Raw genomic sequence first — 20823 nt, 5'->3', positions numbered from 1 at the left:
TACAGCAGTTGGTATGTAATGCTAGGTTAAGTCTTTATTGAACTAATGAATGAACAGGTGAGCTACACTCTCTCTACAATGATCCTTTGCTTAGTCTGAGTAATCAACTAGTACTGTCACCTTCAGCATGAATGATCTGGCCAAAGCCTGGGTAAATCTGAAAGATCAGTCTCTTACCACCCTATGTTCTACCAGATTGAGTCAAGAGAGGACAAGATGGAGAAGAGATGTTTGCCTGGCTTCAGAAGTAACTGGGTGGTAGGAGCAAATAAACTGACACAAGGAGGGAAACGCTGCCTCTTAGGAAGATCGGAGTGGTGAGCCTCATTGTCTTCCCCTCTTGGGTTTGAGAGAGCAAACTTTTCTAGCAACTTGCCTACTGACCAACTGTGCTTTTCCAACCAGCCCAGGCCCCTGCATGCTGTCCCCCTTTCTCTCCTCATGGGGAAAGTTAGTATTTATTTTCTAAGACCCTGTGGGACACCATGGAAGGGTGAGGGCTATACTTCTTTGGGTTAAGTCTCAAGTCAGCATGGTCCGTGTTTCAAATACAGAAACAGCTGCTTCATTCCCCACCCGACCCCTAGTCCAGTACCAATTAGTTCATTCCTTCTGCTGCTGCCATTAACACACTTGTTCTAACCGGCAGCCACTGGACTTTTCATTACTTAAGTGTGGGCAGCTGTTAACAAGAGAACACTTGCCCAGAGAAGTCAGCCAGCATGGGAGGGTGTGAGCTTGTTATGTTACATAGTCAAAAACAGATGATGAGAACACTTCCAGCTGCTTTCCATGTAAATTTATCAGTAACACATCCCAGGAGAAGCCTGGGGGAGAAAGAAGACAAGAAACTCTCCCAAGGTCATGAAGAGACCACCTCATTTGCAAAGACAGCATTCCAGCCAGAGCTTACTCCACCCCATCTCTGTATCCAAGGAGGGAAAAGCTTTAAATGCTGAAGGAGTCAACACCAAACTCCTCCCAAGCCCCACGTTTAAGTTTTCAGTTCAGCTGCTCAGTCATGTCCAACTCTTTGCAACCCCATGGACTGCAGCATGCCAGGCTTCCCTGTCTGTCACCAACTCCTGGAGCTTACTCAAACTCATGTCCATCGAGTTAGTGATGCCATCCAACCATCTCATCCTCTGTCGTCCCCTTCTCCTCCTGCCTTCAATCTTTCCCAGCATCAGGGTCTTTTCCAATGAGTCAGTTCTTCGTTTCAGGTGGCCGAAGTACTGGAGTTTCAGCTTCAGCATCAGTCCTTACAATGAATATTCAGGACTGATTTCCTTTAGGATGGACTGGTTGGATCTCCTTGCAGTCCAAGGGACTCTCAAGAGTCTTCTCCAACACCACAGTTCAAAAGCATCAATTCTTCCGTGCTCAGCTTTCTTTATAGTCCAACTCTCACTGGAAACACCATAGCTTTGACTAGATTGACCGTTGTTGGCAGAGCAATGTCTCTGCTTTTTAATAACATGCTGTCTATGTTGGTCATAGCTTTTCTTCCAAGGAGCAAGTGTCTTTTAATTTCATGGCTGCAATCATCATCTGCAGTGATTTTGGAGCCAAAAGAAATAGTCTCTCACTGTTTCCATTGTTTCCCCATCTATTTGCCATGAAGTGAGGGCCCTGGATGATCTTAGTTTTCTGAATGTTGAGCTTTAAGCCAACTTTTTCACTCTCCTCTTTCACTTTCATCAAGAGGCTCTTTAGTTCCTCTTCACTTTCTGCCATAAGGGTGGTGTCATCTGCATATCTGAGGTTATTGATGTTTCTCCCGGCAATCTTGATTCCAGCTTGTGCTTCTTCCAGCCAAGCATTTCTCATGATGTACTCTGCACATAAGATAAATAAGCAGGGTGACAATATACAACCTTGACGTACTCCTTTCCCAATTTGGAACCAGTCTGTTTTTCCATGTCCAGTTCTAACTGTTGCTTCTTGACCTGCATACAGATTTCTCAGGAGGCAGGTCAGGTGGTCTGGTATTCCCATCGCTTTCAGAATTTTCCACAGTTAATTGTGATCCACACAAAGGCTTTGGCGTAGTCAATAAAGCAGAAATAGATGTTTTTCTGGAACTCTCTTGGCTTTTTGATGATCCAGCAGATGTTGGCAATTTGATCTCTGGTTCCTCTGCCTTTTCTAAATCCAGCTTGAACATCTGGAAGTTCACAGTTCATGTACTGTTGACAAGCCTGGCTTGGAGAATTTTGAGCATCACTTTGCTAGTGTGTGAGTTGAGTGCAATTGTGCAGTAGTTTGAGTGTTCTTTGGCATTGTCTTTGTTTGGGATTGGAATGAAAACTGACCTTTTCCAGTCCTGTGGCCACTGCTGAGTTTTCCAAATTTGCTGGCATATTGAGTGCAGCACTTTCACAGCATCATCTTTTAGGATTTGAAACAGCTCAACTGGAATTCCATCACCTCCACTAGCTTTGTTTGTAGTGATGCTTACTAAGGCCCACTTGACTTTGCATTCCAGGATGTCTGACTCTAGGTGAGTGATCACACCATCATGATTATCTGGGTCATGAAGATCTTTTTTGTATAGTTCTTCTGTGTATTCTTGCCACCTCTTAATATCTTCTGCTTCTGTTAGGTCCATACCATTTCTGTCCTTTATTGAGCCCATCTTTGCAGGTAATGTTCCCTTGGTACCTCTAATTTTCTTGAAGAGATCTCTAGTCTTTCCCATTCTGTTGTTTTCCTCTATTTCTTTGCATTGATCTCTGAGGAAGGCTTTCTTATCTCTCCTTGCTATTCTTTGAAACTGTGCATTCAAATGGATATATTTTTCCTTTTCTCCTTCACCTTTCATGTCTTTTCTTTTCTCAGCTATTTGTAAGGCCTCCTCAGCCAGCCATTTTGCCTTTTTGAATTTCTTTTTCTTGGGGATGGTCTGCCTCCTGTACAACGTCACCATGAACCTCCGTCCATAGTTCTTCAGGCACTCTGTCAGATCTAATCCCTTGAATCTATTTGTCACTTCCACCGTATAATCATAAGGGAAGTTTAAAGAGTCACTTAAGATGCCTGGTTTAAAAGGTGAACCCAGCCCAGGGATAAGTCCATTTAAAAATGTCTCCTGGGCCAGGCACACAACCTGTTTTCCTGTTCTCTGCACCCATAGGTGGTTCACAGGCCAAGGATGCACCGCTCTTTTAGTCATTGGTACACTGAATTAGTGACTAGTCTTGGATGGGGAAGATGCTTCTCCTCTATCCCAGGGAACCACGATCAGCCCCGAGCAAGTCTCCCTAGCTGAAAAGTGGGCTCCAAATGTCCGCAGTGGTCAGAGTGCAGCAATGTGCCTCGGCCAGGGAGACTCTTGAAGACAGAAATCCTCTGTTCCTAAATAATAAATCTTTTCTAGTCGTAGCAGCTCTCTTCCTCAGTGCTGCCTACAGAGGAGGCAGTCGTTTCCTATGTGACTCATGGCCACCCTCAGACCCCATGTGAAGACCTAGATCATCAAAGAGAGACCAGGCAGCTGATCCAGCACCAGTCAGACCCTTAAGTCAAAATGAAGTGGAGGGACTTCCCTGGTGGTCCAGTGGTTAAGAATCCACCTTGCAATGCAGGGGACACAGGTTCCATCCCTGGTTGGAGAGATCCCGTGTGTTGCAGAGCAACCAAGCCCGTGTACCACCATTAAGACCCAAGGCAGCCAAATAAATTAAAAAAGAAAAATTTTTTTTAACTGAAACACAACTGGCACAGATAACAGGGTGCGTTAGAGATTCAAGGGCCAGGTCTTGGTGCCCATCAAAGACCCCGAAGTGCTGCTGATGGGCAACAGACCTCACGGTGCTCAAGACTGCTCACAGCTCCTCCAAGAACTGCCAAGCTGTTGTGGAGACCGCAGCCCACCTGGTCATCAATCCCCAAGCCAGGCTCCGCACCAAAGAAAAAGAACAGACAGCTTCTGTGCACACTGTGTGCCTGTTACTAAAACCATGAAATCTGGCCAAAAAAAAAGAAACCAGTATTAAGTAGCTAAGGCATTGGGCACTAATGGCCAGGCATTCTTCTAAGACACTGTTCTAGTTTACAAACAAAGCTGAGAAACAGAGAAGTTACTGTCCAAGGTCACACAGCTCGAGCGAGGGGCAGAGCCAGGATTGAAGGTGAGCTGCCAAGCTCCAGGTTGCACTCCTAAGGATCAGTGAGAGCCAGTCCAGGCCCCTTCAAGGCAGTCCTTTCCATTCTGGTAAGTGTAAGCTTATGTTTTACACCAAGAAATCCCGGTCAAATGGGTTGTCTGTCATTTCTTGGCTCAGAGTTGGTGGTGAGGGTATGGGTGGTCAGTTCTCTGGGTCTTCCTGTGAATGAGAAGACGGTTTTGAGGTCTGTGCAGCAAGCTGGGACAGTGGCAAAGGAAAGAAAGACTAATGCCTAAAACAAAGCCCCTCTCTCCTGCCCCCGCCTCTCCAAGGGAGGGCAGCATCTTTTAGAAGTGGGGTCCCCAGCAGGCAGTGTCTGAAGGTGGCATGGCTGTACCCAAAAGTCTCCTGTTTGCCTCCCTGCCCATCTCTTGACCCCGCGGGTTCCTTTCTCAGGCGAGTTCTCCCCAGATGGTGGCCAGATGGTCCCCAGCAGCTGCTGGACTCCTCACTGCCCCCAGCCCTCCAGCCCAGGTCAGCACTTCTCCTGACCTGTGTCTTGGGGTTCACGCTCCTTGGACCAGCCTGGGGCCATGCTACCCCAACACCAACTCGTGGGGCTGCAAAGACCATGCAGATGAGCTCGGCTCAAGCAACTCCTCACCCCTGCAAACTGGCCGGTATGGCAGCTTCGCCTGGATCACATAGCCTGAGGTGGGCCACAGCCAGGAGCTGTGATGGGGCCAGGCAGAGACGGGTCAGTGCAAGCAGAGACCATGGACACCCCCTCTTACCTGCAGCAGCCCTGCTGAAGGAGACTTTCTTGTAAGTAGAAACATTTGCATTCTGGATTAACGCTGTTTTAGGTGCAGAGTGGTGGATGACTGGGCGCTTAAGAGAAACAGGCATGCTTTTCAGTATGGGAGGGCAGGTCTGAGCAAAGACCTGGATCTCCAGTGGAACTCCACTAAAAGCAAGTCCCTGGTTGGACTTTTCTCATCCTCACTGTGGAGGGCAGCCTCCGCTGTGCTCTCCCAGCGCCTCCCAGGCACTTCAGGGGAAACTAGGATGGGAACGTGCCTCACCCTGGGGCAGGAAATGTTAAATTCTGAGCAACAGCCCTCAGGAACTGGGGCAAAGTGAGTATGGCCAGAAGTCAGCACAATAGGTGCAGGGGCTTCAGATGCCTCAGAGGGTGGGATGTCCCAGGCAGCCCCAGGTAGGAGGGCAAGAGACCAGAGGCGCGCAGAGGGTAGGTTCCTGGCCTGGGGGAGGAAAAGATACATATTTCACAGACTTGATGCTTCGGCGTCATGAAACAGCACAAATGACCAGGTCTAAATAGGACAGGCAGTGACCAGCAAAGAGCCACTGCCCGGACAGGCCTGAGAACAGAGAGCAGGAGTGTGGAGCCATACGACCCTGAGGCAGGACTGCCGTGGACAGAGGCACATTCTGGGCAGGCTGGGGACAGTCAGGCCAGGAAGAGACTGAGTGCAGCCTCAGGAGACTACTACTTCAGAAGCCCTAGAATACTAGACTCACAAAAAATGGCGACACACGGAGTAAAGTGGGAAGTGTGCCAGGCCATCATCAAAACGACAAATGGGACTTCCTTGGTGGTTCAGTGGCTAAAACTCCGAGCTCCCAGTACCGGGTGCTCATGTTCCATACCAGGTCAGGGAACTAGATCTCACATGCCACAACTAAAGATCTCATATGGCTCAGTGAAGCTAAATAAATATATGTTTAAAATAAAAAGATTGAACTGCTACTATGTATAAAATAGGTAAACAATAAGAACCTACTGTATCAGTTCAGTTCAGTTCAGTTCAGTCTCTCAGTCGTGTCTGACTCTTTCTGACCCCATGAATTGCAGCACGCCAGGCCTGCCTGTCCATCACCAACTCCTGGAGTTTATTCAAACTCATGTCCTTTGAGTCAGTGATGCCATCCAGCCATGTCATCCTCTGTTGTCCCCTTCTCCTCCTGCCCCCAATCCCTCCCAGCATCAGGGTCTTTTCCAATGAGTCAACTCTTCATATCACGTGGCCAAAGTCTTGGAGTTTCATCTTCAGCATCAGTCCTTCCAATGAACACCCAGGACTGATCTCCTTTAGGATGGACTGATTGGAACTCCTTGCAGTCAAGGGACTCTCAAGAGTCTTCTCCAACACCACAGTTCAAAAGCATCAATTTTTCGGCACTCAGCTTTCTTCACAATCCAACTCTCACATCCATACATGACCACTGGAAAAACCACAGCCTTGACTAGATGGACCTTTGTTGGCAAAGTAATGTCTCTGCTTTTTAATATGTTATCTAGGTGGGTCATAACTTTCCTTCCAAGGAGGAAGCATCTTTTAATTTCATGGCTGTAATCATCATCTGCAGTGATTTTGGAGCCCAAAAAATAAAGTCTGACACTGTTTCCCTATTTCCCATGAAGTGATGGGACCAGATGCCATGATCTCAGTTTTCTGAATGTTGAGCTTTAAGCCAACTTTTTCACTCTCCTCTTTCACTTTCATCAAGAGGCTTTTTAGTTCCTCTTCACTTTCTGCCATAAGGGTGGTGTCATCTGCATATCTAAGGTTATTGATATTTCTCCCAGCAATCTTGATTCCAGCTTGTGCTTCTTCCAGCCCAGCATTTCTCATGATGTACTCTGCATATAAGATAAATAAGCAGGGTGACAATATACAGCCTTGATGAACTCCTTTTCCTATTTGGAACCAGTCTGTTTTTCCATGTCCAGTTCTACTTGTTGCTTCCTGACCTGCATACAGGTTTCTCAAGAGGCAGGTCAGGTGGTCTGGTATTCCCATCTCTTTCAGAATTTTCCACAGTTTATTGTGATCCACAAAGTCAAAGACTTTGGCATAGTCAATAAAGCAGAAATAGATGTTTTTCTTGAACTCTCTTGCTTTTTAGATGATCTAGCAGATGTTGACAATTTGATCTCTGATTTCTCTGCCTTTTCTAAATCCAGCTTGAACATCTGGAAGTTCATGGTTCATGTATTGCTGAAGCCTAGCTTGGAGAATTTTGAGCATCACTTTACTAGCATGTGAGAGGAGTGCAATTGTGAAGTAGTTTGAGCATTCTTTGGGATTGCCTTTCTTAGGGATTGGAATGAAAACTGACCTTTTCCAGTCCTGTGGCCACTGCTGAGTTTTCCAAATCTGCTGGCATATTGAGTGCAGCACTTTCACAGCATCATCTTTCAGGATTTGAAACAGCTCAACTGGAATTCCATCACCTCCACTAGCTTTGTTCATAGTGATGCTTTCTAAGGCCCACTTGACTTCACATTCCAGGATGTCTGGCTCTAGGTGAGTGATCACACCATTGTGATTATCTGGGTCATGAAGATCTTTTTTGTATAGTTCTTCTGTGTATTCATGCCACCTCTTCTTAGTATCTTCTGCTTCCGTTAGTCCATGCCGTTTCTGTCCTTTATTGAGCCCATCTTTGCATGAAGTGTCCCCTTGGTATCTCTAATTTTCTTGAAGAGATCTCTAGTCTTTCCCATTCTGTTGTTTTCCTCTATTTCTTTGCATTGATCTCTGAGGAAGGCTTTCTTATCTCTCCTTGCTATTCTTTGGAACTCTGCATTTAGATGCTTATATCTTTTCTTTTCTCCTTTGTTTTTCCTTTTCGCTTCCTTTCTTTTCACAGCATTTGTAAGGCCTCCTCAGCCAGCCATTTTGCCTTTTTGCATTTCTTTTCCATGGGGATGGTCTTGATCCCTGTCTCCTGTACAATGTCATGAACCTCTGTCCATAGTTCATCAGGCACTCTGTCTATCAGATCTAGTCCCTTAAATCTCTCTCTCACTTCCACTGTATAGTCATAAGGGATTTGATTTAGGTCATACCTGAATGGTCTAGTGGTTTTCCCTACTTTCTTCAATTTAAGTCTGAATTTGGCAATAAGGAGTTCATGATCTGAGCCACAGTCAGCTCCCGGTCTTGTTTTTGCTGACTGTATAGAGCTTCTCCATCTTTGGCTGCAAAGAATATGATCAATCTGATTTCGATGTTGACCATCTGGTGATGTCCATGTGTAGAGTCTTCTCTTGTGTTGTTGGAAGAGGGTGTTTGCTATGACGAGTGCGTTCTCTCGGCAAAACTCTATTAGCCTTTGCCCTGCTTCATTGCATACTCCAAGGCCAAATTTGCTAGGTGTTTCTTGACTTCCTACTTTTGCATTCCAGTCCCCTATAATGAAAAGGACATCTTTTTTGGGTGTTAGTTCTGTCGTTTTTGAGATTGCACCCAAGTACTGAATTTTGGACTCTTTTGTTGACCATGATGGCTACTCCATTTCTTCTAAGGGATTCCTGCCCAGAGTAGTAGATATAATGGTCATTTGAGTTAAATTCACCCATTCCAGTCCATTTTAACTCACTGATTCCTGGAATGTCGACATTCACTCTTGCCATCTCCTGTTTGACCACTTCTAATTTGCCTTGATTCATGGACCTAACATTCCAGGTTCCTGTGCAATATTGCTCTTTACAGCATCAGACCTTGCTTCTAACAGCAGTCACACCTACTGTATAGCACTCAATATTCTGTAATAATCTATAAGAGAAAAGAGTCTAGAAAGACTCAACTAGGCATATCTGCAACAGCCCAAAGGACAGGCTGTGCTCCTCTGCCCAGGCCACCCCTAATCAGAAGGCTCAGGGTCAAAAAGACACCCATCCAGACTATAAAGAGAAAAATGCACTGCTGTTTGCATCTGCAGTATCAACACAGTTGACTGGTTGGGGTGCTTCCAGTAAGGCTGTCACAGAGGTCTGGGGCACCCCATATCTGGCTGATCCTTGGGGTCTGCTGGGATATCACTTTATTTGGGGTGCCTCATTAACTCTCTGGGATAGATTCTGGGACACTCTTTAAAAACAGCTGCTTCTCTGTGAAACCCCAGAAACCAGAGGAGGCTTTCCGGAGCCCTTGCACTACATTTAAATGCTAACATGTGTTTCTTATACTTGCAACATACTTACAAATTTCACACTATTCTTTCCCAATTAATACAGATTTTTGAATTCTGCATGTTCTATACCTGCTAAACTTCTTGTCCACTGGAGTTAGGGATCTGACAGAGCCTTCCACAATCCTTTGTCTCAAAGCATTTATAAAAGGAGAGCATTCTGAAGACTGGGTCTGCAGACGTGGTTACGGCCATCCTGGGTAGATCCTAACTTAAAGCCATTTAAAGTCAGTTCCAATGAGTCTCCTCGGAGGAGGCTCCCCAGACCTGGTGAGTGCTGGCTAGAGGCAGAAGGCAAGCATAGTAGGGGGAGCAGCCCACCCTGGCCAGAGGCCACTGCCTCCTGGAAAAGCAGCAGTTACAGCCACCCACACAGAGCCTGCCAGAAGCAGCTTCAGCCTCACTGTAGTTATTAGGCTGTGAGCTCCGTGAGGACGGGGATCTTGTTTTGATCCCCTATGTGTCCCAAGATCCTAGTACACTTCCTGATACACATTTAAAACATTTTTTAATTTTTTAAAACTTTGTAAGCTGTGCCTTGCAGCATGTGGGATTTTAGTTCCCTGACCAGGGATCAAACCTCTACCTTGGAAGTGCAGAGTCTTGATCACTCAACTGCCAGGGAAGTCTAAATTCTGTTTTGTTTTTTTTTTAATGAATGACCATTCCTTCTAAGTGATAGCAACTTTGCAGTGTGTGGATGAGGTGAGTTCCCTTCATCTCCAAGCCAGTGGCCTCCAGACGCTGACCTTCTATTCAGCTGGGAGAAAGGGGGTGCTGGCAGGGACACTGCTACATGTCAGACTGGCACCATCAGTCTGACCACCTCAGGAAGGTAGCACCAGTGGCTGCCAGCTCTAAGGCCTCAGAAAAAAGCAAAGGACATGGAAACATCCCATCCTTTATCAAGGTCCTGCCTGCCATGCAGGCCACGGACCACAGCTATGAAGCTCAAGACGTAAAAGCCAGGGGCTCATAACACAGGGCTCCTCTCCACTTCAACCTCTGTGAATACTGTTCCACAGCATCATGATATGTATACTAGGCCTTTCTCCACTCAGTTCTCCCTCCTTCCCTCCTTTGCCCTGGCTCTGAATTCCAGGCTGTACACTGACCAGGATGCACAAGACCTTGTGGGCAAAGGTGCTCCTGGGAGCAGCAGATGGGAGCATATCAGGAATGCAGACTCTCAGGCCCCACCCCAGATATGGCCGCATCAGAAGAGTTTATAGTTTTGTTTTTTAGGGTCTTTGTTGCTACACAGTCTCTCTCTAGTTGTGGCAAGTGGGGCTTCTCATTGTGGTGGCTTCTCTTGTTACAGAGAATGGACTCCAGGGTGTGCTGGCTCAGTAGCTGGAGTGCATGGGCTTAGCTGGCCCACTGGCATGTCGGATCTTCCTGTACCAGGGATCAAACCCATGTCCCCTGCATTGGCAGGCAGATTCTTATCTAGTGGATCACCAGGGAAGTCCAGAATATGCATCTTAAACAGGATTCCTTGATGAATCACATGTACCCTAGACTTGAGAAGTACTGGGTTGGAGCATACAAACTTCACTGAGAAAATGACCATCTTAGCTTTCCATTAGCTATGACAAATGACCACAAATTTAGTGGCTTCAGATAACACTCATTTATTTATTGTCTCCATTTTTGTGATCGGCAGTCTTGGGGGCTCACAGGGCTGCAGGCACAATGTGGGCTGGGCTGAACTCTTCTCTGGAGGACTGAGAAAACTTGGCTTCCAGAGTTTGATTTCTTCTCCCATTTCCACACAGCCCTGTTCATTAGGATAGCAACAGTATCTTGTTACACTTGGGACCTGACTTCTGCCTCAGTTCAGTTCAGTCACTCAGTCGTGTCTGACTCTTTGCAACCCCACAGACTGCAGCACACCAGGCCTCCCTGTCCATCACCAGCTCCTGGAGTTTACTCAAACTCATGTCCATTGAGTGATGCCATCCAACCATCTCATCCTCTGCCTCAGGCAGAGGCTTACCTTGAGCCCTCTGGATGATCCAGGATAATGTCATTTTAAAGTCAACTGATAAGTAAATCCTTAGTTTCATCTGCAACGTCCTTACTGCCACATGATGCAACAGGAGCACAGGTCCTGACAGAGGTCATGGGGGCCCAAATGCCACTGACCACAGTGATCTCATCCGCAGCAGATCCAACCTGGATGAATGGTCTCAGAAAGCCCTCTGAATTTTCAGTCATCTCTGTCAACTTGTCTGCCTGCCACACCACATTTGGCTCTTTCTCCCTGGCCCTTAGTTCCACTCCAGTTATCACTGGCCACCCTCCACCCTGTCGTATAGTCTCAACACATCAACTCCTTCCCCACCCCAGCAGAGCTCTTATCTGAGGGTGCACATAATTCTGCAAGAAATCCATCCTTTCCACACCATCCCCCAGCTGTTCTCAGCCACCCAGAGGGAAGACCATAAGGAACAGGGTTAATGCAGAAAAAAAAAAACCATGCCTGCCGCTTGATGTCACCCACCCTTCTCCCTTGGCTCTGGCATTAAGAGACCTGGGGCTCTGACCTGCAGAACAGAAGGGACCCTTCCATGTGTCAGCACAAGGCTTCTGGGAGCTCAGCACCACCCCAAATTCACTGAGCCAGTGGCCCTGCCTCCGGTTTTCTCAGGGTTTCTTGTAACCAGCAAAACTGCACTCCAAACAGATTCGTATCTGAGTGGGTAGTGGGCCTGTCTTCAAGCAAATCCACAACTAATGATAGTCTCTCACTAGCCGCTTGGTCACCAGTCAGATCCGATTTATTCTATCAAGGCTCTTCTGAGTTATCCCAAGACCACACAAATAATCTTAAAAGAGTGGGTTAGGAGACATGCTCTACTTTGGTTTTCACTCTTAGATATCAGCTCTTACAGGTCTTGACTCCCTAGAGAATTCTGTTTCTGCCTGGTGCACTGGGAAGACCCAGAGGAATCGGGTGGAGAGGGAGGTGGGAGGGGGGATCGGGATGGGGAATACATGTAAACCCATGTCTGATTCATGTCAATGTATGACAAAACCCACTACAATACTGTGAAGTAATTAGCCTCCAACTAATAAAAATTAAAAAAAAAAAAGTAAGCTTGTCCTCAACAGAGAAATCCTGCCACTTGTGACAGGCGTCAAAGACTGCTCTATGCTTCTGAACACAAATCCCAAAATCACTCTTGACAAGTTCTATAGGGACTTAATTTGAAAAGAAGCCACTGGGAGGAAACCGGTTTGCTCAGGAAGTAAGACCCTGATCTCCTAGTGTCACTTCCAGGGTGAAGGAAGCCCTCCGAGAACAGATTCTCCCTCCCTAGAGGGAGTCACCCTCCGGCCGATCTCAGAGAGGCGCACATGAAGACCCACTGCTCGAAACACAGCTCCTTCAGGGCGGGATCAAGGGGGCTAGAAAACTGATATCAACATAGCAAATTCTATTCAGCCTTCTTTAAATGACAACTTGATAACTTTATTAAAGCAAGAATAACCCTTTGAAATTCAAATTCACGTGGACTGACAGTTTCAAATTCACTTGTGTCCCCTTCTCTTCATACAAATCCACTGCACAGGATCATAGGCAGCCAAAAAAAGACTTTCAACTCCTTCTTTACCATGCCCTTCTCAGTAATAAACAATCCTTCAACGCAGGAGCAACACAGTAGTTACACTATCCCAAGTTACTGAAAACCCGGTAACCTCAAAAGGAGGGGGAAGTCCTTGGAAACAAACATCTGTCAACAATTACTACATGTTGGTGGGCTTCCTTGGTGGCTCAGTGGTAAAGAATCCACCTGCAATGCAGGAGACACAGGTTTGATCCCTAGGTGGGGAAGATCCCCTGGAGGAGGAAATGGCAACCCATTCCAGTATTCTTGCTTGAAAAAGTCCATGGACAGAGGAGCCTGATGGGCTACCATCCCTGGGCTTGCAAAGAATCGTACACCACTGAGAGACTGAACAATAACACTACATGTTGGTGTGGTCTATTTCCCCATTTAATCTTCACAGCCCTGAAGGGTGGCAATAGCTTCATTTTACAGTTAAAATGAGAACTGCAGCTCAGAAGAGTTAAGGACCACACCAAAGATTTCCAAGCAATCAAATGCAAATCAAGATTTAAGTCCAATTCCCCCTACCCCTCCTTCCACAATGAAGGATCGTGGATTCTACATGAATTTCTCTCTTCCATCAGATTCTATCTAGAATCTGGGAAGTCCTCCTTACAGGGCTGTACCTTTAGTGACAGGGCAGTCCTGTTGGGTTTCATGAAGAGGGCAGACCAACCTTTCTTATCTCACTGCTGCACATGGGGGCAAAATTACCACTAAGAAAGGAGAACAGCGCTTAAGTTATAGGACTAACTATGCATATGGGGGGTAGGGAAAGTACAGAAAACCCGACTAAAAGATACTATGTACTGAGACACTATGATACAGTATGGGCTTCCCAGGGGGCGCTGTGGTGAAGAACCTGCCTGCCAGTGCAGGAGACACAGGAGATGTGGGTTTGATCCCTAGGTTGGGAAGATCCCCTGGGGAAGGAAATGGCAACCCACTCCAGTATTCTTGCCTGGAGAATCCCAGGGATGGAGAAGCCTGGTGGGCTGCCATCTATGGGGTTGCAGAGTCGGACATGACTGAAGCAACTTAGCAGCAGCAGTATTTAAAAAAAAAAAAAAAAACCCACAAAATTCCCAAGTTTGGAGATCTAAGGAAATTTAGAAACTTAACCCATAATTTTCTTTCAGCTAGAAATGTATTAATAACATACCTGTTGAATTTTTAAGTACAAGTTAATGTCAACTGACAGTTTAATCTTCTCCATCCAGTAATGAACCTAGTGCCAGACTCAGCCGCTGAGGATGCAAAGCTGTCTTTAGTTCTTTGTCCCCTGCTAGTCAAACTGTGGTCTGTGAATAAGCATCATTGAGGAGGTTGCTCAGTGTAGAGTGTCTCCTAGGGAATCAGAATCTGCATGTTAACAAGATACACGTGAAGTTCTAAGAAAAACCTGAAATGGAGCAAAAATGCAGACTCAACACATGTCCAGGGCTCCATTCACTCCTGGTCAGCCTGTGTCCATTCCAGACAGACCCAGCCCCTGCCCACACTGACTATCTTGGGGTACCTGTGAATGACCTAGGCCTCCCCAGCTCCCTTGCACGTACCTGCCATCATGTCAGAGCCTGCTTCCTTCCAGTTTAAGATCTTCAAGAGACCACATTGCTTCATTTCTTTATCCTCAGTCTGGAAACTACCTGGCCCACAGCAGGCTTGTGAAGAAGCTGTTGCTGCTGCTAAGTCACTTCAGTCGTGTCCGACTGTGTGTGACCCCATAGACGGCAGCCCACCAGGCTCCCCCATCCCTGGGATTCTCCAGGCAAGAACAATGGAGTGGGTTGCCATTTCCTTCTCCAATGCATGAAAGTGAAAAGTGAAAGTGAAGTCACTCAGTCGTGTCCGACTCTTTGCAACCCCATGGACTGCAGCCTACCAGGCTCCTCCATCCATGGGATTTTCCAGGCAAGAGTACTGGAGTGGGGTGCCATTGCCTTCTCTGGAAGAAGCTGTTAAACACCTCTAATTTCAACACAAAACAGAGCTAGGAAAAGTTGGTATGTCAACTAAGGTCACAGGCAGTTGGGCTGAGCCATGGCCAACCTCCTGAACCAAGGAGGCACAGATGTGACTCCTGTGTATGCTCTTCTCTCCGAAACCCATGCAACCTACTTTGGATATCTCAAGTATTATCACGTGTTCCGAGAAGTACTTTGCTTTTTCTTAAAACAAAATTTCTACCCACCCTACACTTTGAAAGATACAAAAATACAAATTTAAGTGATAGCTGCTGAGGCCCTGTTCACACTTAGCCGACTAAAATAATATCCTAGTTGCAGCCTGCCATTCACCACCGCTGCCCCCACCCCCTCTTGTTTTATACTTTTAAGAGATAGGGTTGAGAGGAAAATCAAAGTAAAGGTTCGACTCCAGGGACTTCCCCGGTGGTCCAATGGCTAAGAATCTGCCTGCCAGTGCAGGGGACATGAGTTTGATCCCTGGTTCAGGAAGATCCCACATGCCACAGAGTAACTAGTCCTGTGAGCCACAACTATTGAGCCCATGTGCCTAGAGCCCGTGCTCAGCAACGAGAAGCCACCCACAGTGAGAAGCCTGCACAACACAATTAGAGAGTAGCCCCACTCTCTGCAACTAGAGCAAAGCTGCGCAGCAATGAAGAAGACCCAGCCAGGCCAAAAATAAGTATTTCTTAAAATGTTTAAAAAGTTAAAAAAACAAATTCCAAAGATCATTTTCTTCAGTTGCAAAGGAGGCTTCTACAATGAAAATCTGTAATCACTAAGATCTCAGTGGCAGAGCAATAAGCAGACCTCCCAACGGGGCTAAGTGATAACCACCGAAGTGTGTAGGCTGCTCTGGGGCCATCAAGGCCCACATGGTCAGTCAAGACCACCCAGGGCACTCAGGTTTTCTCCAGATAGCCATCCCTGAGCCCGCTGGGTGAGTGTCTGCTCTTCCTGGCTTGCACTAACACAAACAAAGCCTCAAAAATACTAGCTTTGGTTTTTAAGGAGAAAAGTAACAATTAAAAAAAGGTGGGGGGGGCGCTTTTTAAAGAACCACAGATCCTATGGTAAGCGCACCTTTTTCAGGTGAGGAGAAAGGAGCTCACATTATGACAAAGAATCATACCAAACACCTCAGACTGAAGGAGGCAGTGTTTCATGAGACTAATCAAACAATGCTGAAGTTAAACTAGTGTTTGGTTTGAAGCTCTGAATAAGTTCTAAGTTTTTCATATTTCACAATTTATATATTTTATTAGAGTCCACTCAACAGTCAGCTAAATAAAAGCAGTCATAAGATCCCACAAACTCTTGCACAATTTAAATCTTATGAATTTAATTTCATAAAAATTTAGGTGTGTATTCCTAATGGCCAACCTAAAAATGCTGTTTTTATCTATGGTCTAAAATACTTCAATCTAACTACTTTAAAAGATTTAGTATCAGTGTTAAAAATAATCCCATCACTATCTTTCTGTTTGTTTTTACATGTTTTACAGCAAAAAGACTGTGCTCTGAGTCAAAAAGATCCACAAACTAATTCAGCATGTAAAAAATAATTTTACAAAACATCCAAGCCAACCTTTCAAATCCACTTTTATTTTCTTTTCCTCCTCACGTACAGAACTTTTCCACACACTGAATTTCTTGCAGCTATGAAGTCATTTGATGTTGGTCAGGTACCATTTTATCCCCTAAAACTTTGCTGGCATCAAAATATGACAGTTAACCAGTGTTAAATCTATAAAATATTTACATAGCACAGCACATTAAGCTTTAGACACTTGGCAATTAAACCACATAAAAACTGGACAAGACCCCCAACCTACATGTTCAGAATCAGGTGTTCACAGTCCCTATCTGGTGACTGTACATGGTTCAAAAGGCAGCAGAGGCAACAGGCAGTTACTTCGAAGGACATGGACCACTATCATCTGGAAGCACATTATGTTATCCCAGTGTCACGCACCACTCCACCTTTCTCCAAGGCGGTCTCATAATTCTGGAATGGCAGGTCCCGCTGATACAAAATGAAGACAGACAACACAACGTTTACTCCGTGGAGACACCCTAACTCCCACTATGCGTGCATGGTGATCTTGAACGCAACTCGTCCTAAAAACTTGTCACGGTCATTCTGGGTTTTTAGGTTGGGTGACCCATCAATCTTGCACTCAACCACTGCTTCTTTTACGTCACCATCACTACCAAAGCTGAGCTGGACGGCAACTAGTGGCTGCAGGTAGCTCCCCTGGCAAATAAAGGAAAATACATTAATTCAACTTCTCCAGTAACTTTAACTACACTTTTTAGGAGCTTGCCTATTCTTTAAAAATTAAAAAAACAAACTGTTAAACAAGATTTTAATCTATTAGATGTATTTTTTTATCCTCTACCTTTTTTTCCTTAACTGACTACTTGAAGATGCATTTTTTTATGATAAATTTTTGTGACAGTTCCAGGTGTTTGAGAAGAACATGTATTTATCTATTAATATGTTTGATAAACATGTGGAAGATTACCTCACTGATGTTACTTAGGTTTCTAATATCCTTATGGTTGCTGTTTAACTTGGTGCAAATATAATCATAACTGTTTTGTCATCACTGTGCTTGCTAAATACAAGCCTTCACTAAAAGGAACTAGGGGCTAATTCCAGGTCCGAGGCAGGGAAAAGACAAGATGAGCCCTTGTGGTGCCAGAAAGTAAGTTAGTGCTGTAGGAATCTAGGGAATATGCCTCAAGGACACAGAAGCTGGAGTCAGTCTCCACCGGTCAAATGCGGGAGAGTTTTAGCACCAAAATAAATGATTATAACATATAACACCTAAATTATGTAAGAATCTATGAGACTATATTGATATAAATAAATAGTGGAGAAGAAAATGCACTTTCTTAGAGTGGAATGCCAACTAGTAAATGGGAAAAGGAAAGATGAAATTAGAAAAAAACATTTGAGAACAATTCTATTAGTAACTGATTCAGGAATGAATCAATAAATGTTAAAATCATGGGAGCAATAGTTTCACAGACTCTCCAAGTATTCACCCCACATAATACTTATTGATTACAAAGGAAAAAAAGTATAACTTCACATTAGAGCAACTTGGCTGACACCACCTTAACCAAGTGTTCAAGGTTAACATCACCGTCAATGGGACTCAATACGACGTCCCTCCTGACATGCCATTCTGAAAAGGACATACCATTTCTTCTGAGGCATTCATGCCAAAAATGCACAACCTACATTTAACCATGAAAAACATCAGATAAACTCAAACTGAGGAACATAAGCCACAAAGTAAGCCCCAAAAGGCCTGCCCTCATTTTTGAGGAGTTAAAGGGCATGAAGCAGACAGGCTGAGGAACCGCTGCCAGTTACAGGCAACTGTAAGAAGGTAACAGCCTGGACCAGGAAAACACTTTCCTGTGCAATAAAGAACATTACTGGAACAACTGGTGACATTTCAACACTGTCTGTAGATCAGATACTAATACAGCTTAATGCTAATTTCCTTTGTTAAGTACATGATGGTTATTATGATAATGTCCTTACTTTTAGGAAATTCAATGTAAAGAGCATTTAGTGTAAAGAAGCACCATTCATAACTTAATGACAAAGGGTTCATGGGAAAAATATATATGGAGACTGATAAAGACAAATGATGTAAAACATTAACACAGGCAAGTTGGGCAAAAGGTTAATAGGAATCCTCTGTACTGTGCTAGCCACTTAAGTTTAAAATTATTTCAAAATAAAACTAAAAGTTTACTACTATATATATAAAATGCTAAATATATATATATATATATAATACACACATATATAAATATACTTATAGAAAAAATGTGGAAGAAATTCCACTACAAAAATAGTTATCTCTGGGTAATGACTTAACCACTTTTCTATCTTCTTTAAATATGGACACTCTACGACATGAAAGAGAAAATGCTATTTTGAAAATAATCATCCTTTAACTTATCCGCTCCAGTCTTGTGGTCCACTTGTAGACCTGGAGTCTCCATTTGCCATCATCAATGTATTTAAAAACAAGAATAGATGATGCACGCATTACACAGGGCATATGTCTACCTGACCCAGACAACTGGCATTTTAATACAGATGTGACAGTTCCCCAAGAGTCTCAACCACTTAAGAATTTCTAAAATACTCACATGCAGTTTTTTCCCATAATATGGAAAATATTTTAAATCTATCGTTCCATTGGCAGGGTAAGTTGCTAGAAATGCTGTGCTTTCACTCTAAAGTTGAAAACAAAAGAAACTCTTATTAGGTCACAAAAAAGAGTTTTTAAAAGTATGTTTTTATTAAAGCAATATCGATCATAAAACAGTATGGAGAAACTACAATGCTGTTTCAACTGCATTTGCTACAAGAGGATTTTCTGAAAAGAGACTTACTCATGTTGATTTAAACCACCTAACATGAATTATCCTGATTTCCTGATTTATTTCCACGACAGTCCCTTTAACTTATAGCTGGATCTACTCATGCACTGTCTGTAAAATCTTATCTGCGTTCCAACTACCAAATGCCTATTCTCTAGCCACTGACAGCAGGAGTGCATCAGCAGGTCTGGGACCAACGAATTCTAAAATGAGTAAAATACTGTGCACTTCCAGACTGGGAAGCAATAGCTGCCACAACCCAGAATGTAGCACTAGGGCCTGGGAGGCAGCAGGTCCAAAACAACTACGGTAACTGCAGTCAGAGGTGGAACGGATCATGCAGCTGATAAAAAAAACTGAAGGGAAAATTTAAAGTACTCTGAGCTAATACTCCTTATGCAATTTGAATATCACATTTTCCTTGAATTATTTTATGAGCACATGTAGGTCAATTAAAGGTGTTATATGACTGCTGCTATTCCACGTGTTTAAAGATTCATTGTATAGCACAAAGAATAGAATCAATATTTTACAATAACTATAAATGAAGTATAATATTTAACAATTGTGAATCATTCTGTTGTATACCCAAAACTTATGTAATATTATAAATCAACCATACCTCAAAAAAACTTTTATACACAATAAAAACACAAACCTAGTGTTCTTGAAAAATAACCAATTCACAAAAATTTTCATGTAACACATTCTAAATAGGTCCAGTATTAATGACTGTATCTTTACACATACTGAGTAGATGACAAAGACACCAAATGATTAAAATCAGTGGCAAGGTCACAAGGCAGTAATATACTAAATGTTTGAATTGTAGATTTGAATAAACTAATTTCTACTTTAGAAAGAAAACATGAAACTATAGCAAAACTAAGAGTGTCCTCTTAAGGGAACCCCTGCTCTCTGCTTACTTCGCTGAACCACTGTGAAGCAGCACGTGTGTAGGGGGTGAGAGAAACACATGAACAAGCAACACAGACAAGACAGCAAAGCCTAAAGCGATGACACTCCGAAAGGGGGGCAAGTTCTAATGGTCCAGACCAAAGATTGTGAAGAGAACAGGCGGTAACAAGGCTAAGTATAGAAGCCTTTTTTCAACCACTATTCAAACACCACCTTATGCTGTACTCCTTAATTTAAAAAACGTTAAATCTAAAATAATATTTTACATAGGAGAAAAAAAGTCACTTTAATGTGTTTCTGTACCTTACTTTTGTTTAACCTTAGTATATGACCTTAATTCCTAGAAACACAGAGATGTTCCCCAAAATGTAAAAGGTTTTCCTTGGGTTACAGTTTATTGATCACTTCAGTGTGTATGTTCAGCCGGATACAACACTCAATTTATATTTACCTTGTTTAGGCCTAACAACCCTTTCGTATGTGCAATCAATTAGAGAGGGGAACTGAAGCTCAGAGTTATGGCCACATGCTCAATCAACTGCTCCACTGGTTTGTATCAAAACCATCAAGCTGGCAGACTTTTAAACTTGCATTTTATATCTTCAGTGAAAATAAACACTCAGAAATTAAGAAACAATAAAAGGTATATCTGAACAATAATAAACTTTAGGGTAAAGCTATATGTCATGGTTTTCTACTAGCAGTCACTAAATCCCACTGAAAACAAAATAAAGATTTAAAATGAATGCATTCTGTTTATTCTATATCATCATCACTTGGAAATCATTT

General features: G+C 43.9%; 2 protein-coding genes across 10 annotated transcripts in view; both read right to left on the bottom strand.

Annotated features, from left to right (window-relative positions):
• Positions 1–28: 28 nt before the first annotated feature.
• LOC133073784 (uncharacterized) lies at positions 29–16155 on the bottom strand. Of its 9 annotated transcripts, none has more exons than XM_061167757.1 (4): positions 14290–16155; positions 13893–14077; positions 4662–10893; positions 29–4328 (listed from the first exon to the last, which is right to left on the bottom strand). In XM_061167757.1, the coding sequence occupies exon 4, from the start codon at positions 3173–3175 to the stop codon at positions 2183–2185; it is 993 nt and encodes a 330-aa protein (XP_061023740.1). In that variant the 5' UTR covers positions 3176–4328; positions 4662–10893; positions 13893–14077; positions 14290–16155; the 3' UTR covers positions 29–2182. The 9 variants fall into 9 exon arrangements, with proteins under 9 accessions (XP_061023740.1, XP_061023744.1, XP_061023747.1 ...); XM_061167761.1 differs by having other exon boundaries at positions 4904–10893; XM_061167764.1 differs by having other exon boundaries at positions 4904–5000.
• A 130-nt stretch (positions 16156–16285) lies between these two features.
• The window catches only part of ATP1B3 (ATPase Na+/K+ transporting subunit beta 3), a 34654-nt gene continuing 30116 nt past the window's right edge, over positions 16286–20823 (bottom strand). Inside the window, exons 6-7 of the mRNA XM_061167766.1 lie at positions 18883–18969; positions 16286–16957 (exon numbers count right to left, since the gene is read on the bottom strand). Coding sequence (XP_061023749.1) covers positions 16787–16957; positions 18883–18969 — 258 coding nt within the window. The 3' untranslated portion in view covers positions 16286–16786. The remainder of the gene's footprint in view (positions 16958–18882; positions 18970–20823) is intronic.

The sequence above is a fragment of the Dama dama genome, chromosome 19, assembly GCF_033118175.1.
Source record: "Dama dama isolate Ldn47 chromosome 19, ASM3311817v1, whole genome shotgun sequence".
Taxonomy (NCBI): Eukaryota; Metazoa; Chordata; class Mammalia; order Artiodactyla; family Cervidae; genus Dama; species Dama dama.
This window is presented reverse-complemented; position numbering and strand designations above follow the sequence as displayed.

Coding starts and splice junctions, on each gene's coding strand:
- LOC133073784 (XM_061167759.1), bottom strand. CDS start 3,175: ATGACTAAAAGAGCGGTGCATCCTTGGCCTGTGAACCACCTATGGGTG.